Consider the following 18,137-nt stretch of genomic DNA (forward strand, 5'->3'; position numbering starts at 1 on the left):
AGGTACCCTTGCAGGTCGTCTAGCACACAGACCACGCTGATGTAAACAGTTTCAAATGGTCGGACGTGACACTTTGCCTCTCACCTCCCTTAAATGTGCCTGGAGTTGAGTGGCATTCATCATCCGGTTCCGCAGGGCACTGTTCACAATGAAGCGGTCATCAGTGTGGGATGTGGCCAATGGGCGTCCACTTCTATGCCTTTCTGTGACTCTTCCAGTCTCTCTGTATCTCTGTTGCAACCTGCTGATGACACTTTGTGACACTCTAAGCTCAGTGGCCACTTCCATCTGAGAATGTCTTTGTCTCATGGTGTCAAAATGTGAAAAGCATGATGAGGAGGACTATTTAAATACCATTTCTAATTGACTTTATTGGTCGATTCATGGATCAAACACCTGTTGTGAACTTTGCCGTTAAGCTCCTTGTTAGAGAACAGCAAGTTGTGCAGAAAGTACTGAAACATTGAACTGTTGGACATGCGCATTCAAAAGTTTAGAGAAGGTCACATTAAGTTCACCTGTAAAGGTTATAGTGGATTTTAGGTTCATCCAGAAATTTCTCCCGAAAGCCGAATAGCCCTGACTTTTTGTGAGTAGTGTATCTTCTAAAATTTACCTTTTTAGGGTATATGCGTATAACTGATCCCCATGTGTTTCATGTCAAAATGTTCAGAACAAACTCAGCTTTTCTTATAGTGATGCCCACATTTTTTCTAGAGCAATGTGTAAAGAGATAATTAACTTCTGATGTGTTGTACGAATTGTTTCGGCGCTTGAAATTAATTTACCAAAGTCTACCAATGTCTGAAATGAAATTTTGTAAAATTGCTTTTTGAGTAGGAGTTTTGTCAAACATCGCAGGTGCATCTTTCGTCTTCAGAGGGTTAAAACAGGTTGCCCCACACAAACTAGTTTTTATGCAGTGGGACGGCCCTTCTGCTTGGTGCGCTTTGCTTTCTGTCCCCAGGGCTGCAGACCTGTTGGAGGGTACGCAGCAACATGGGACCAATGCATTTAAACCAGAGCAGCAGCCGGTCTTTGGGCAGATCTCCTCACATCACACCTCTGTGTTGTGGCTTCTGGTTCCTTTTCCTTTTTTTTTTTTACAGCACAATTTCTTAATGCAGCACATTTTAACTCATCCACTCCCTACACTACTGACTTTACAGATTCCTCCCATCCATTCTATTTTGTGGTAAAGAAATTACTTCATTAGATAGTATACCAATGTGTCTCTGCTCAGTTATTTTTGTCAGTTGTAATGGCACAGTGACTTCCTGTTTACAGATAATTGCTAGTAGTTTCTAAGAATTGAGGTCTAAGGTCTTTACAAACAAACTTAGTGATGAATATACATATAGCAGGGGGTGACCTCTAGCTCACCCTGTAAGAGTGTGTGCCCCATGTAGGCTGAGGCCTTTGCAGCAGCCCGGGTTCAAATCCCAATTCTTGTCTATCCACTGTCACTCTGAAATAAAGGGAAAAAAGCCCCAAAAAAGTAATCTTCCACCATTCTCAGCCACAGAATCTTTAGTATAAATAAGTCCTCCATGGTGTCAATTTCTTCTTTCTTCAAAGCTTGAATGCCACCAGAAATACCTTTAAAACTAAGACGTCTCTGTGATTACACAAGTACAATAAAATGAAAGGACAAAGCTGGCCTTATTCAATATTATTCTAATGTCACCAAATCCCATTAAAAGACCAAAACTAACAAACTGTTAGTCCATCTCTCACTGCTTTCTACTCCCCTACTCAGCCCATGTGTTTCTACTAACGACTTTGATATATAGTTGCTTTTTTTAAAAAGGCTCAGTAATTTCCTAAAACAACTGGCCACTGTAGTTTGTAGCAAACGTTACTCAAACAGGAGGAAATAGTGCATTTGTTGGGAACTATTTTCAGCAGTGGATTAATACACATTTAGCCCTGTTGAGTATTTTCAGAAGCAGGATGGTGTATTTGTGATTAACCTAAACGAAGCTGCAGTGCCCATGTTCATCATAATGAAGGAACATGTCGGTGGAGTGATGTGGCTCATTTGTATGTGTTTTATAGTTTGTCACCTTTTAACACAACTTTTCACACTCCCACTTGCTGCGTCTCTTTCTCATTAATGTGCAATGTTTTTTCTATGAATATTATGGAAGGGAATCTGCCGTTGCATCAGCCAGCTTCTTTTAAAATTGACCTCAATGGTTATTTTGTAACCCAACTGTGTCAACATGTGTGTCAACACTTTCTGAAGAATTTTCAGCATAGTCTCTCTTCCTCTCACTTCGGCTTCATCTGTCTTTCCTAGATTAATCTGATGCTGTGTTAGTTTGTGCACCACTGCAACATATCCATCCATAATTTGCACCAAAAGTGTTTTTGTTTTGTTTTCTAAACTAGAGCTGGACAGATTCCGTGCTACTGTGAGTGTGCAGTGTTTGGGGTTTGTATGTGAGGAAGCAGTGTGGTTGTCGGCTCAGAGGTGTTTGAGCTGAAACACTTCCTCGTCCGTTTCTACTGTCATCTCACGACCTGCAGAGAACGTCAACGGCTCACAATCCAGGCTGACTCCACATTGTCTCATAATACTTTTTTCCCAGTTAAATTATTATTGTGAAGTTTGTGTGTGACGTTAAGAAGAACTGGTGGGATGTAAAAATCTGGTGAGTTTTTGCATATTTATTTATGAAAAGTATCTTCTTATTTTTGCTTAAATGAAAGCTACTACAGCTTTGGTTTGTTGATGCTTATGTTTTCTATTTTACATGATAATTTAAAGATAAACACTTTTGGGCTCTTTGACTAAACGGTAGGCTAAAACTAATTCTGGTGAATTATTTCAGAAGTAATGATCCGTATCAATCAAATCAAATTGTTATGAATTGAGATGATAATCAGCTTGTTTAGTAATTATCTCCATGTGGAGCTTTCTCTGAATTGTTTTATGTATTATACAGAAGGAAAAGTAAAAGTATGCACAAACAACCTGTTACAAGAGCCTTTTAAATGTAGTCAGTCAGTTGACACATTATCTTTTAGTGATTATCAGAGTTCATAAACAATGTTTATGATTTATCACAGACAGAAATATAAAGCACAAAACGGCTGTCAATTGTATTGCAACGCCTTTGCTCCTCTGTTAATATCGTCACACATATACATTACAGATTCATACTGAATGTGACGGGGAATATAGGACAAATTTTGTTTGACTGTACACATTATGTTGGTCAGTCAATATTCAACACCAGTTTTAACATGTCATGTTTCTGAACTAAACAGTACCAAAAAACAAAAGATGTAATACTAACATGCTCATGCAAAGAAGTATACAAATTAAATGAACAATTGAATATATGTCATCAACCAAACAAAGTTCCTCATAGCCAGATATATCACGTAAAATGTGATTTAGCTTCTTATTAAATTAATGGCATTATGGCATTAGTACCGTATTAACAATCTTATAATGTAATATAAAATATATAATTCAAAGGGGCAGATTTTCTGCAGAACAAGTGTTTTGGTGATACTTTTAAGTATATTTAGCTGATAATACTTTTATTTCTACTTTACTTGAGTAGAATGTTGAATGCAGGATTTCTACTTGGAGTGTTTTTAGATTGCTCTATTGGTACCAATACCGTATATAGTATAATATCTCGGATTCTTCTTTCACCACTGCACACAACCTTGTGCATGTTACATAAAAGAGAATATCTAAAGTCACATGCCTTTCTGTGTCCCACATTTGATACATATATCAGGAATACAGGTATTAAATTGATTGAACATGGTTGGTGTCATAATCCATTTATGTCAGTGAATTTTAAAGCAAGTCTTGATTGTGTTTGAGCATTTGAGCAGATGTCTTGCCAATTCTCTGCAGTAATCTTGTCATTTATGTTCACACAAGCCTTTTATTTTCTAAGGCGACCTGGAAACTGTCCACCATTATTTTGTAAAAGTGGGAGGTCTGTCCTCTCATGGAGTGATGCTTTACTGTTATCTACTAAGTGAAGATAGAAGATAATTTACAGAAGCTTGTTTTATTCTTCTTAATCTATCATTTTACGTTGTTTTTTTGTTTTTTAAATAAACATGTAACATGTTTTTTGCTTTAACACCTCCGTGTCCTCCACTGAACTCTCCACTGCAGCTTCACCTTTGCTCGAGTGTTAGCACTGAGTCATGAAATGCGTTGCAGTTAGTTAAGTGATATATTTGCAGTTCTGATGTGACTGGTTGTGTCACAAGTGTCACAAACCAAGTTTGAATTTAAGTCTAAATGTCAGTTTTAATCAGATTTGGCACACTTTCACCTGCAGTGTGAATGTAGCGTAGCAGCTCCACACATGGGAGAAACAGCTCTGCAGTGATGAGGCCTTTAGTGTCAAGTAAGCCACTGCTGCCTAAACGGAATCTGACCGGCCACCTGGAGTTTGTAAAGCAGAATTTAAAAGACGGAAAAAGAAGAAAAAGATTCTTTGGTCGGATGTGACAAATCCTCCTCGGGGGCAGGTAAACTGGCCCAGCAATGCTCAGACCAAAACACAGAGAGGTCCATGAAAATAAAACTTTTTAGAGCACCTCTGTGTGAAAGAAATCTGTGTGAGATCACAGTTCAACATCCAGTCTGAGAGCTTGAAAAGGTCTGCAAGGGGAAATGCTGCCAAAATCCAGATGTGCAAAGCTAGCAAAGGCAGAAACAATAGTTGAAACAAGGTTAACTTCTCTGTCACTTAATAAAAAGCCTGATACTTAAATCACATATTTTAGGGTATATTTATTTAACATTTTTTAAAAAATTTTTATCTATAGCTACATGTCAAGATTGATGGCCAAAAATAAAACAAAAACAGTGTATCATCTGTAACAACTAACCTGCTGTAATTTTTCGTTACATTATAATCTACATGTTGTCAACACCAAACATTTTGTCCTTTCTGATGATCCCATTCTTTGTCTGTTCAACAGTATGAACCAGGGACAATTCTAGGATCAGACCTTTAGGAGGGCTCAGCCCCTAACGAGAATGTGACACGGATACAGTGCCTTGCAAAAGTGTTAGGGTTCTGCTGCCCTCTTTTGGGCAGTACAAATATCACATGTAACACTTTAGGTCCATCGTTTTAGTGTTAGAGGTCAGGTGGTACACTACATATAAACTACTGCTGCAGAGTATACTAATTTGGTTTAGTTTCCATAACATATGTAAATATGTAACCACTAAGATTTAGAAAAGGAAAAGGTGAATGATTCATTTGGTCTGTGGGACAACAAAGGCTGTGCCAAATTGAATTCAATCAATAATACATTTTATTTTTTAACCCCCTCTAGATAACTTTGATTTTGGGTGTAGAGCAGATCTTCCTCCCTTTTGAGTGATGCCTCGTTCTTTCTTGGTGAAGCGAGGAGGGCTGCACCACCTAGGAAAAAAGACAGGGTCCTGGGATACGTCCATGGAGTACTCCACATCAGAAACACCAGATAATGATGCGGTACCCATCGCATTACTGCAGCCGGACCTTCCTGCTGACTGCCACTCTAATGGAAGTGATCACCTTCAGCCATTCAGTCCCAAATCTTATGGTGGGTGACAGAGCTAATTCATACTTTTTTCATTTGGATAAGTCTTTATCACAAGCATGTTTCACATTGACAACAAATACACAGAACGCTTCCTAGATAATTTAAAAAAAAACAAAATGATTTCTAGTAAGCAGCAGTGACGGGTTCAAAGTAGAGGATGGGACACAGAATGTATTTATTTTTATTTGTTGTGTGACAATTTTCTGAGCCATTATTCAAATAATTCTGATAATCGTACATATGCTATTGAAATATTCAAAGGTGTATCGTGAATCCAAGGTTTCAGAAGTTTGCATAAATAGCAGCCAGTCAACTTACCTGTCTGTCTTCATACTCAGACTGTAGATCTGCTGTGCCCTGCATTCCTGTCAACCCAAATACTTTAAGCCCTGTGGAGAAAGACGAGTCTCGGCCTCCCACACCAGCTGTTTGGTCCAGACCTCATGTGAGCTCAGAATATCCAGTCAAACTGTCTGTGGGACTGGGAGATTTGACTCAGCACCCTCACATCCTGAGGGAGACCAGGAGCAGTGGCTGCTTGAAGATCAGTGCTCCGAGTCAAGAGTGTCCACTCTGTAGCAAAGTATGGCATCCCTTCCAGTTTACGTTTTCACATCTTCTGTTTTTTTCACGGTTTCCATGCTATTTCTAGAGGTAGTTTCCCACCTTCTGCTCTCCTGAAGTCTAAAGTTATTTTAACGTGTTAAAGTTATGTTCATCTTGTCTTTGCAGGTATTTTCATGTTTGTCAAGTTTGAAGACTCACATATGCAAGAGTCACGGAAGCAGAGCACCAGCACACAAGTCCAACAGGACAGAGCGGTCATCGTGCAGGGGCAAGGTCAGCATCACATTTCTTCTTATATGGAATTATCTTACTATCTCACACTAAAATAATCAATGTCATGCACATATGAGGTTCCCGAATCCATAACCACAGTGTCTGTTGTTTTAGGAGAGGACATTTGGCTGTACAGTGTGTGGAAAAGTGTTCAAGCGCTCCTCCACCCTCACTACTCATCTGCTCATACATTCAGACACCCGGCCCTACCCCTGCCAGTACTGTGGCAAAAGGTTCCACCAGAAGTCTGACATGAAAAAACATACCTTCATACACACTGGTGGGTTTCCCCTTTGGCTGTTTCTAATATGCTGACCTCAGTTATATGAAATTATTAAACTGAACTGCTGTTTCATTTTGTAATACATCTCTATGCTAATCGATGACACTTATATTAGCCCAGGAACCACTAATACTAATCACTAGTGTTAATCGTTAATCCTTTCAGCAGATATTCCTCCCTTGCATGTAAACTCATATTTACAGTATTATCTGCGACCCAAACAAATGTTTATTGTTTTGACAAGCATTTATACTGTATTTTGTCACGATAACAGTCCCTTTACTCTTACTTGTGCAAAATATATTTGTGCCAATAGTCAGCAACACTGTTCATTTGCACATAGTACATTAAATCCTTTTCTCTGAAATCAATTATTCCATTTCATTTCTGTGTTGGAAAAAGGTTTGATTCAAGATTCAAGATTCAAGATTCAAAATCCTTTATTAATCCCACAATGGGGAAATTCACACTGTTGCAGCAGCAAGGGATAAGAGGAAAGTAGAGGACACACGTTAACACAACAACAATAATAAAATAATTAAATAGAGTAAATATTAAAATAGTAAAATGTATTTACAGTAGTTGCACAGTAAATAGTAAAAAGTAAAAGTAAAATGTATTTACAGTAACTGCACAGTCACGTTTTATTGTATGTCTTATGTTTTATCAGTCCTGGTGTGTGTATTTTGTCCATGTGGTCTACTGTGAGCAGTGCTGATTGTAGAGTCTGACAGCAGCAGGCAGGAAAGACCTGTGGTATCTCTCTGTGACGCAGCGCGGGTATATATATATATATATATATATATATATATATATATATATATATATAATGTATATGTGTATATATATATATATATATATATATATATATATATATATATATATATGTATATATATATATATATATATATATATACATACACACATATATATATACATATATATATATATATATATATATATATATATATATAAATAATACTTTTAAAACATCAGAGCAGCGTCTGTTTGATCAACAGTTTGAACATCCTGTGTATTAACATGACGTGTGCTGTGTTTGTGTGCCAGGCGAGAAGCCCCATGTGTGTCAGATATGTGGGAAGGCATTCAGCCAGAGCTCCAACCTCATCACCCACAGCCGTAAACACAGGGACGACCGGCCCTACCGCTGTCCTCGCTGCCTCTACGGCTTCCAGCACAAAGTGGACCTTAGGCAGCACCAGGACCACCACTGCACCTACCGCTGACTCTGACACCGCCGAGTCAACATCATAGCCTTTTTTTTATTTTTTTTTAATAACCAGCGATAACACATTCAGGACAGAAAGCTACTGAGTGTGTTGACTACTTTTTCCCAGTATGTGAAATACAGTTTTTTTATATTTATATACAAGAAGTTCACTATTATTTGTTAACATCATGTTTACAGCAAGAAAAAGTAATTGCCCCTTGTGGGATTAATAGTTGTTGAATTGAAGTGAGAGATGCCATCATATGGTTCCTTACCAAATATTGGCATTACTAAAAATGATTCAGTTTTTAAGAGAAATGTTCTTATGTTTCCCACATGTCTATATTCTCTGCAGATCTGTGATCATGTGAGGGCAAAACTCCAAAGTGTATGTGCTGCTGAACTTTTACTTTCCCTCTACAGTACACAGGATGTAATATTATAGAAATGTAGCTTTGACACAGACTGATGACACTGCATGATTTCATCATATATATCTCGCTTTGAAAGCAGTTAAAACAAGAAGAATTCACGTGGATCGGCATCAGTATTGAGTAAATGATTTAATACAGAAGCTGCCTCAAAAGCAATGCAGTTAGGTGCACAAGACTACAGTGAAAATTACTTTCCTCCTTACTTTTCAGCAAATTATGACAGCCAGAGTTCACACTGAGCCCAATAAATAGAAATACCCTTTAAATTGTGTTCATTTAGTATATATTATGTAGATATATTGACATAGCACACATTACAAAGTATTTCCTTTATGATTGTTCAGAGATTTCTGTTGTGGACTCTTCAGGTTTTAAAAGCCTCCATTGTTTTTGTACCACTGAGCTCTGGCAACAACATCATTGGAGTAGTCTCCACCTGTTGTGCTGCCATCCGCGTCATCATAGGAATGGATGCTTCCATCCCCCATCATGTAGGCTGCTATCCCTCCTGCAGAGACAAACACAAATTAGAACAGAGTGTGAAGACAGTTGGTGGATGTGCAAGTCTACTGATTCAGTCAAACAAACCTTTCAGCTGCTGCTCCTTGCTCCAGCCCGGGAATTTGTTGCGGATGCGGCCGATAAAATAAACCAAGATCTCAGTGGCTTGGCAGAGGTGTTCCTCACTGTCCCAAGCGCCGCGTGCAGTGTGTCCACCTCCACTTGGATTAACATTGACCTACAGAAATGGAAATGAAATTGGATGAACACTGCTGTTATCATATTATTTTGGTAGGCTCTACTAAGAGGATGTGAGTAAAACTGTAGTACTTATTACAACCTGCATCAGTCCCCAGGCGTTACCATTGTCCCCCCAGCCATTATTTAGTGCATTTCCAGCCCTGGATTGTCTGGAGATGATGGCAGCAATGAGAGCTGGATCGATCCCATATTTACCTCCCACCGTGATGATTTTAGACCTATACTTTTGCATTCTGCCTGCATCAGTTTCTGCCATGGTGTGTGATGCCCTCACACCTTTAGAGATAAATTAAACAGAGAATATGAATATGGCCTTAGTGCAACAAATACATGCACTTCACTGTCAATCCATATATATCGAATCACTGTAGATACACACAGAGATAAGTAGATGAAGGCTACATGATTACTTTTTAAACAAATGTTGATTACATCAGCTCCTGTGTTTCTCCATTGATTACCTGAGTATCCCAGCATGTCCTGCTGAGCTGTTTGCCCCGAGGCACCAGTAGTTTTAACCTCCATGATGTTTCCATAATCTGGTAATATTCAGTTTATTAGATTAGATGTCATCAACACACCTGCAACATTTGGCAAGGTAAGGCAGCTTTATTTATATAGCCTATTATTTCAGTAACACGCACTTCAAAGTGCTTTACATAAAACATTGACATTAGCACATTACCCATAGTATGAATATAGGACACATAGTATGAGGACTTAAAGGAACTTTACAGTTACAAACCTATACGTATTTACAAACAAGAGCCACAGTAACGTGCGTAGCCTGTTTAGCATGTAAAGTAAAATAGCTAAAGTAGCTAAATATCATTAGGACCTGAAGTCTCCTGAATCATACAAAATCAATCACTTACTAGAAACAGATGTCAGTGGTCCTGTGTCCTTGGCTGAAAATATACAAAGACACAATGTAGCACTGAAACAATTCCTTGACAGGCTGTATTGATATTGTTATGAGCATTGTTTGGGGGACACAGTTAGTACAGGGACAAATCCCCTAAAGGGCTTCAGTTTTTCAGATACCTCTACCTGAGGTAGAACAAAACACAACAATGTTTTTTTTTAATTTTTTATTTACTGATAACGTGACTTATTGGTGTTTAGCTTCAGAGGAAAACCAGGCAGCTAAAACAGAAGAGCGCTACCGGGAAGTTGTTCAGAGGAAGAACTTGGAGGACTTTGCCAGAGAGCAGGCAGAGGATCTGGCTTTCTTCCAACCAAAATCTTGCCGGGCCAATCACATCGTGTATAGAGTCAGTGGGCGGGCTTATGGCTGCTGCTGCTGCTGGCGAACAGCGGTCTTGTGGAAGACTTGGAGTTAAGCTTTTCTTTAAGAAAAGAACAAAGAACGGCACTGAAGTAATTCTTAAAAAAGGAAGATGTGTTTGGAGTTTTGCCGACTGGATGGCAAAAATGTAATCTATCAACTAGCTTTGCTACCTTCTTCGTTGCTCTGTCTGGTTGTAGCGCTATCCTATTGCATGCAGAGGGAATTTGAAAGACAACCATTTATCCCGCCCCTCGGATTGAACCCTGTCAATGGTGAGTTCCCAGACCCAACATCTTGATGTGGGTCTGGCTTGTCAGGCTAGAAGTCCTCCTCTGTGCGGTCAAAGTGCAGAATGCCATCATCCAGACCAAAGAGGTCAATAAGACCTGACAGGCTGGCCTTCCGTCCGTCTATGGGGACATCTGACTGGAGCTCATACAGTGCAGCCTGAGCACAACTCCTCCACTTGTCAATCAAGGTTTGGAGCTGTGTTAAATCATTCTTGCTTCTGTACATTTTAACCATCTTGAGTCTGCACAGAGTCTCCATCTTGTCTTTAACCTCCTTCCTCAGTTGGTCTTGTTGTTGTGCGAAGTCTTTGGAAGGAGGATGTGTTGGTTCGGGAATGGGTCCAGAAAACCATTCACTCTCTGACCTCTCTTCATTTCTTTGTACATCAACATTGGGCATGATCGGTGGAGGGTTATCACAACAATGTTTTTTTATATATAAATTTGATGTCCCTTTCATGAAATGGATGGGCGTAACAAAAAAATGTATACAGCAAAAAGTGTTGAAATGTATTAATGTATCAAATGTATGTTGACTCAGGCAAATTTTATTTTGCACTTTTTGCTAGAATTTAGTTCAAATTTGCACTAACAGTGCTATCTGCCCCACTCCTCAACCCAGTATGAATACAAAATGTGTTCATTATATAACAATTTTTTTAGTTTTTAAGCTATTCTCATTTCCATACTCTACATTTATTCTGGAGAATACTGTAGCGAGCAACGTGGATAAAGTCAAAGAGCCAGAGATATTGAAATCTACGAAAATGTATGTAGCCTATCTAGCTACTACAAACACTCGATACACAGACGTGATCAATCTACCCCAGTGCCTCAGTCATGGTAAGGGACTGTTCGTTATTTAATTAAGGGGCCACCGGAGGAGTTTTGTGGCCTCTAACCTAAAAAGACTTAACCCTCCCCTCACCAGTAATAACTTTCCTATAACCCTCCAAAATGATTTGAAAAAGGGGAAAACCTCCCCTTGCATGCAAGTTTGCAACTTAGCAAAGATGTAGATGCCATTTGATTTTTACAGCCATGATGTACAGGAGTTAACCTCTGCATTCTCATCTTACACATCACACTCCTCTGTTATGGTGTGGTGGCCATTTCAGTAGATTTACTCACTAACATTGTTGTGGAAACACAATAAGCATGAAAACTAAATGCACACTTCCTGCAGTACTTCAAATACTAAGTTACTCCTCTAGTAAACTAGTATTCATATGAAATAAAACAATAAAACATTGAGACCATTCAGCAAAGGACGCTGGGATATAACCAGTTCAACACTGGTTGCTATGGACTTGACACTAGGCTTCCTCAGTCGTTGTATATTTTAGCACATAGGTAAAGCTGCTGAAGCTGAACATTATATTCCAAAACACATATGTTTATTTTTAAAGCAGATTTTAAATTACATTGTAACAATTTAACAATTCGCCCTTATGAAATCCAATCGCGGCACGGCTGTTTTGGAACGCAATAGACAGACGCTTAAATTCAACTAAAATGTAACAGTGAACAATCAGTGTTGGACCTACAGTCTGTTGAGATGCCTCTCCAAACTCACCATAAAACGTTAAGACACGTTAAGAAAAAAGATCCGTATTTTGCCGTAATCCAGTGACGCGGAAAAAAAGTAATCCACGGCGATCAGTAGATCCACAAAAAGGTAAATGATACGGTGTATCCAGCAAGGCGTCACATTCACCAGCCAGCTCTGAACAGGTGAACGAGGCCTCTCCACTTCGCCGTTTAAACAAAGTGGAATAAACGTATAAAAGTCCAAATCTACACAAAACCCGCAATCAATTAGTAAGCTGACATCACATGTATATAGATGGCATTTAGGAAACCTTTATTGCAACGTTGGCACGGCAAGATGTCCAGACTAGTGCAACAGTAACTTTTGTTTTTTGCGTTCTGCTGCTCCCATCGTCAGCCAGGTAATATTTTTTTTACTAAAGCAGTATATGAAATCTGATGTATTACCTATCACCATTTAGTTGTTTTGTGTTATTTAAGATATTTATAAAATATCTGGTCGTAATTATTCCACTCATTTGTTAAACAATGCAATTACCCATTTGAGCCACGGAGGCTGGAGGAGCACTGCCCCCCCTGGCAGTGCTCCTCCAGCCCCCCCCCAGCAAACTCCGCGTATGCCGTCAGACCATCTGCTAGGGGGCCGAGACTGAGAGCTACATGGATAAATATGCACCAAACAAGTCACTTTGAAATTTGAATGAATGAATAAAAAAGTTGGGTGACCCCAACAAAGTTGGATCGACACAGCTAAGTGTTTGAACACCCAGACATATTGGTTTTGTAAATATTGGTATTAACTGTGTACATATTGCACGTGGGTTTTGTTCTTTTCTATGGGGTGCCGAATGTAAAAGTTCGGTTACAATTTTTTAGCTAATGAATTTTCAACATTTAGCTCACTTTCCTCACATTTAGCGCATTTATATATATATATATATATATATATATATATATATATATATATATATATATATATATATATATATATATATATATATATATATAGATGTTAAATGTTAAATCTAAATATTATATCTAAATCTAAATGTTAAATATATAACTAAATGTTTAATGTTAAATCTAAATGTTATATCTAAATCTAAATGTTAAATTTATATCTAAATGTTATATCCATTCGGCACCCCATACTTTTCCTTTTGTTTGATTTTGATTCTTTAATTATGCATGCTGGTTTGTTGATTTGAATTGTGTTCTGTTTATTACTTTGCTAATATTCATTCTATGCTTCCTTTTAACATAAAAGATCCTGTTAGTTTAATAGATACCATTTGAAACATAAATAAAATCGTATATTTTTATAAATACATTATTGTCTCTGACCGCTAATTCTGGATAAACGGATTTGTGTGCTTTAAAGGTCTTGGGCCTATCCCAAGTGGCGTTGTTGGAAATTTTAGCTTTCAGAGTGTCATAGGCCGCTTGCATTGCCAAAGTAACGTAAATGTATAACGAGAACATTATTTACCCCCTTAAACTATGACAGGAACCGTTAATAACCAAGGGGGTAAGCTTCTCCTCGGACCGCGAACCTCCTATGGCGCCATTTTAATGCTACAAAGCGATCACCCCCCCGTTAGCATTCCATTGACTGCCATTCATTTTGGCGCCACTTTGACAGCGAATAACTTTACATCTGAAACGTTTAAAGACTCTATTTGTCCATTGTTTATTTCTAAAGAAACACGACAATGTATAAAAGGCTCCATTACCTTGTACCTCACGTTATGGCTCCGTAGCAGACGTTTTTGTAAAAATAGGCTAACAATTGTGTCATAACCACGCGACTTACTGTCGCATAGTAGAGGAATTACCGTATAGTACAGGAGAAGCTCGCAGGCAGTTTCGTCTCACATTAGCTGTTTAAGTGTAATTACTAATGTTAACTAGCATTTTAGTTAGCAATAATTAGCCTGTACCTATGTTATCTCCTTACATATACCTACGCTCTCCGTCTCTGCAAGATTGGGAATGATTGAGATTTCTCTTGGCACAGCTACCAGAAGACTTACAACTTTCAGACACGTTGCTCACGGCACATTTACGTCGTCTCTCTCAGTTGGAGGCTGCGCAGTAACGCTCAGCGCTCACCAGAAAAGTGCTTCTAACGGCCTTCACTGGTCTCCGTCCAGAGCAACGGGATCTGTTGGTCCATTCTATATACAGTCTATGTTAATAACCTAGTCCCAAGCATGGCCGCGGGAACTAGGGGTGCGGAGGGTGCTGCAGCACCCCCTAGCGAAAGGAGAACCTACTACAACCATAATAAAAAAAAATAATTTAAAAAAACATTTATTTTTAAAGTGCCCATATTATGAAAAAATCACTTTTTCTGGGATTTTGGGTGTTATGTTGTGTCTCTGGTGCTTCCACACACATACAAACTTTGAAAAAAATCCATCCATGCTGTTTAGAGTGAGATACAGTTTCTGAATGTGTCCTGCCTTCAGTCTCTGGGTGAGCTGTTCAAAATCGGCACGGCTTGTGACGTCACAAGCCGAAACGAGCAGGCTAACCGCAACCATTAGCTCGTAGCGTTAGCATGCTAACGCTAATGCTAACGCTAGCATGCTAACGCTAGCATGCTACCTCGTTCTCAGTAGCAAAGCACTGCTACAACACACACAAGTTCACCATAATCTACAAAAGAACTACTTACATGTGCGCCCTCATTGAGAAGTCTCCCAGCTAATCCTGCCTTGTAACTGACCGAAGTCAGCCTTTCTTTTACTGTCTATGGAGCTAGCTAGCTGACATGATCTACATCTGAGCTACTGGGCATGTGCAGTGCAATCAAAGATAGTACAGAAGAAGAAGAAGAAAAGAGGTCTCACTCTGTAGCTAAAACAGACCAGCTGAAAAGAGGATCTGCAGCAGTGAGAGAGAGTGGTGCAGTACAACAAAAATATGGTGTTTTTTGAAAATTAAACCATGTAAACCTATTCTGGTACAACCTTAAAATACAATTATGAACCTGAAAATGAGCATAATATGGCTGCTTTAATACTTTAATAATTAATAGAAACCTAATCCCTTTCATTACAAATTAAATGTAATACATTTTAAAGCAACCCTGCTAGCAACAGACGACGAGGGAGCTAATCTTGTAAACCAAGCTAGCAGCACCAGGGTAGCCGCAGAGGGAACATCAACGTCACCTCAGTGCTGCCAGCCTCGGGGTCACACTTTTCCTGGTAGACGTTTTGGAGATGAGGATTTGTTTTTTTTAGTGTTATGACTGCAACACAAGGTAATAATGCTGGTTTATTGTTATGCTGCCGCCATGCAGTAAATTGGCATGATTTATCAATTGTTCAGTAACAGTTCAACTGAAAGTTTATACGAATTATTGGAGATAATTATGTTTTTTTACGCTTGTGTAATGCCTACTTAGCCTACGTATTGGAAAACCAGAATGAGGTCACACCTTTTTTTAATTATCCTACCGTATTGTTATAAAATTATTAGAACTTCTGATACATTAGTCCCAATATCTTTATGCCTTTATATTGCTGTGCTACAAAAACTTAAGGCTGCATTTCTCTATTTCAATGTTTGTGTCAGGACTGACTGGCTTGCTTCACTTTGATTTGATTTAAGATATGTTACCCTTGTGTTTTGTGGCTCCGTTTTTGAGCTTGTAGTAGGCATATTCTGTACCATTGTCGTAGCTTTGTGTCTATATCCTGCGTTACCCGTGCAGTTTGTTCTGTCTTGGATTTTGGACTTTATTCTTGTTTTTGTTTTTTCGCTTGCGTGTACCTGTGTTCCAGTTTTATGACTGAAGCCTTAGTACTGTTTTGACACCACGAAGTGCCTTTGTTTTAATAAATAGAGATATTTTGTCTTCATCTTGACAGTATGGGTATGAAAGAAATTTAACTTGGTTGAATAGCGATAACGGTCTATTATTTCCCGGTGTTTTGGGATCAGTAGCCCACGGCAGGCTAATTACGGTCTCGGATAGGTTATTTATATGAATTGAATCTCTATTCAATTCAGTAAATTGTGATGGATGCAGTTTGGTGGTTGACTTTGGCAGAAAACTTCACTCTGGAAAATTTGTCAGCACCCCCAATTCAAAATATGTTCCCGCGGCTCTGGTCCCATGATCCTTTGCACTGCCGTGCAAGAACAGTCAACAACAGCATCCCGCCGACCGTTACAATACGTATTTGCTACAATTTATAAAATAGGGTACAAACACCACTTCAAGTCCATACCTCCAGACAGAGTTACAGTCTTATACTGCCTACTCAAAAAAGTACAGGGGACATGTCCCCTTTGTGCCCCCCGTAAATTAAACCAAAAAACGGTAAATCCATCTGACTGCATGTTAACTCACCGAAGCTCTCTCTTTGCGCGTTGCAGCCAATCTCCCCCAAAGTCTCCAGCGCTACGTCTTTAGCTCCGGACTCTGTATAAGTTGAAACCAGGACATCTGCGATTTCTAGACGAGTTTTGCCTTCCAGAGATACCCTTCTGACCCGCGGCTCTTCCCTGCGGTCCAGGATCGCGGAGCAGAACTTCTTTAACTGCATGTCAGTTAGGTCCTCCAGCATGTTGATCAAGGCGCTTGTAACGGTCTTTGGAGGCATCTCTGCTATCACTGAGAGGACAAAACGCACGACTGCTCACCTCAATGTTGGAGTGCAGCTGGAGTAGGAGAAGCCTGTCGTGATAAAATCCTGAGCTGTGGGCAGCACTACTGACCAGAGGCAGGCGTACATTCCAACCAACTGAGTCATTTCCGTGAATAGAAAAACATAACGGTAGGAAACTGAATGTCCTTCCTGACTCTAGATTCACCCCAAACCCTGACATGTTCTGCTAATTTAAGGTGTGTGTGTGTGTGTGTGTGTGTGTGTGTGTGTGTGTGTGTGTGTGTGTGTGTGTGTGTGTGTGTGTGTGTGCGCGCGTGTGGAAAGATATCCCTGGGAGAGTCCAAGATCTAGGAAACATTTGCTGCCAGGTACCAAGTCAATTTAATGTATATAGCTCAAAATCACGATCTGTCCTGTGAGTCAAATGTGTGCTTCTCCCCCAACCCTGACCTGCCGCCGCATCTCTCCTGCCATTTTAGAGTTTTGCTTACAGCAGTGCTTGTCTTCTTACCAGCTCCTTTCATCCCCTTTTCTTTTGCCTTTAAACATGTACCTCCTGATTTCTAGGGTCAATGTGATTTTCAAAGACAGAACCGATGTTAAAACTTAAGTACGTTTGGACAATTCACTACCTGTATGTGCATGTGAGGTCTTGGGAACAGTGTTAAGCATTAACTGACCACTAGGTGTCCCCCAGTTAAATGTGATGAACTTCTCAGCCTTGCATCAAAATGGAATTAATCCGTGGCCTGTGATACCATTAACTTCATCCCTTTATTCTTTTCCAACCAATGGGGAATATTTTATCTCTCCATCCTTCATTCGGTTACCAAGACATTAATGAAATACTGTCCAGCTTGTCCACTGTAGTGCAGTATGCATTTGTGTGCAGTTCACATTACAAACAAAAAATCCCATATGAGTGACTATCTATGGATGCCTGTCTTTGGTATTCAGTGAACCAAAATATATCTTCTGTCAACTTCTGGATGATTTTTTTATTCACATTTTTTGTTGCATTTTAGGCCTTTATAGGACAGCTTAGACATCAAAGGAGAGAAAAAGGGGGAATGACATACAGCAAAGGGCCGCAGGTCGGAATTGACCCCCATTTCTGCTGCAGCGAGGACTGAGCCTCTGAACATGAGGCGCACACTCTACCAGGCAAGCTAGTGTGTGTGTGTGTGTGTGTGTGTGTGTGTGTGTGTGTGTGTGTGTGTGTGTGTGTGTGTGTGTGTCTTAAA

General features: G+C 39.4%; 2 protein-coding genes across 2 annotated transcripts; one reads left to right on the plus strand and one right to left on the minus strand.

The window, feature by feature from the left end:
* The first annotated feature begins 2,213 nt into the window (after positions 1-2,213).
* LOC116042656 (zinc finger protein Gfi-1b-like) lies at positions 2,214-8,190 on the plus strand. Its single transcript, XM_031288942.2, has 6 exons — positions 2,214-2,657; positions 5,335-5,586; positions 5,925-6,169; positions 6,319-6,426; positions 6,541-6,706; positions 7,778-8,190. Exons 2-6 carry the CDS (start codon positions 5,382-5,384, stop codon positions 7,954-7,956), a joined length of 903 nt encoding a protein of 300 aa, XP_031144802.1. The 5' UTR covers positions 2,214-2,657; positions 5,335-5,381; the 3' UTR covers positions 7,957-8,190.
* Positions 8,191-8,488: 298 nt separating this feature from the next.
* LOC116042655 (lysozyme g-like) lies at positions 8,489-17,086 on the minus strand. Its single transcript, XM_031288941.2, has 7 exons — positions 16,941-17,086; positions 16,635-16,909; positions 10,012-10,044; positions 9,598-9,675; positions 9,216-9,412; positions 8,963-9,113; positions 8,489-8,882 (listed from the first exon to the last, which is right to left on the minus strand). Exons 2-7 carry the CDS (start codon positions 16,885-16,887, stop codon positions 8,746-8,748), a joined length of 849 nt encoding a protein of 282 aa, XP_031144801.1. The 5' UTR covers positions 16,888-16,909; positions 16,941-17,086; the 3' UTR covers positions 8,489-8,745.
* Between the last annotated feature and the right edge of the window lie 1,051 nt (positions 17,087-18,137).

The sequence above is a fragment of the Sander lucioperca genome, chromosome 4 (assembly GCF_008315115.2).
Source record: "Sander lucioperca isolate FBNREF2018 chromosome 4, SLUC_FBN_1.2, whole genome shotgun sequence".
Classification (NCBI taxonomy): domain Eukaryota; kingdom Metazoa; phylum Chordata; class Actinopteri; order Perciformes; family Percidae; genus Sander; species Sander lucioperca.

Excerpts from the sequence above, each read along its gene's own strand:
- LOC116042656 (XM_031288942.2), top strand. The coding sequence starts at position 5,382 with ATGCCTCGTTCTTTCTTGGTGAAGCGAGGAGGGCTGCACCACCTAGGA. Across the intron at positions 5,587-5,924 it reads ATTCAGTCCCAAATCTTATG|ACTGTAGATCTGCTGTGCCC; the intron begins GTGGGTGACAGA and ends CTTCATACTCAG. Across the intron at positions 6,170-6,318 it reads AGTGTCCACTCTGTAGCAAA|GTATTTTCATGTTTGTCAAG; the intron begins GTATGGCATCCC and ends TTGTCTTTGCAG.
- LOC116042655 (XM_031288941.2), bottom strand. The coding sequence starts at position 16,887 with ATGCCTCCAAAGACCGTTACAAGCGCCTTGATCAACATGCTGGAGGAC. Across the intron at positions 9,676-10,011 it reads ACCACTGACATCTGTTTCTA|ATTATGGAAACATCATGGAG; the intron begins GTAAGTGATTGA and ends GAATATTACCAG. Across the intron at positions 8,883-8,962 it reads CAAGGAGCAGCAGCTGAAAG|GAGGGATAGCAGCCTACATG; the intron begins GTTTGTTTGACT and ends TTGTCTCTGCAG.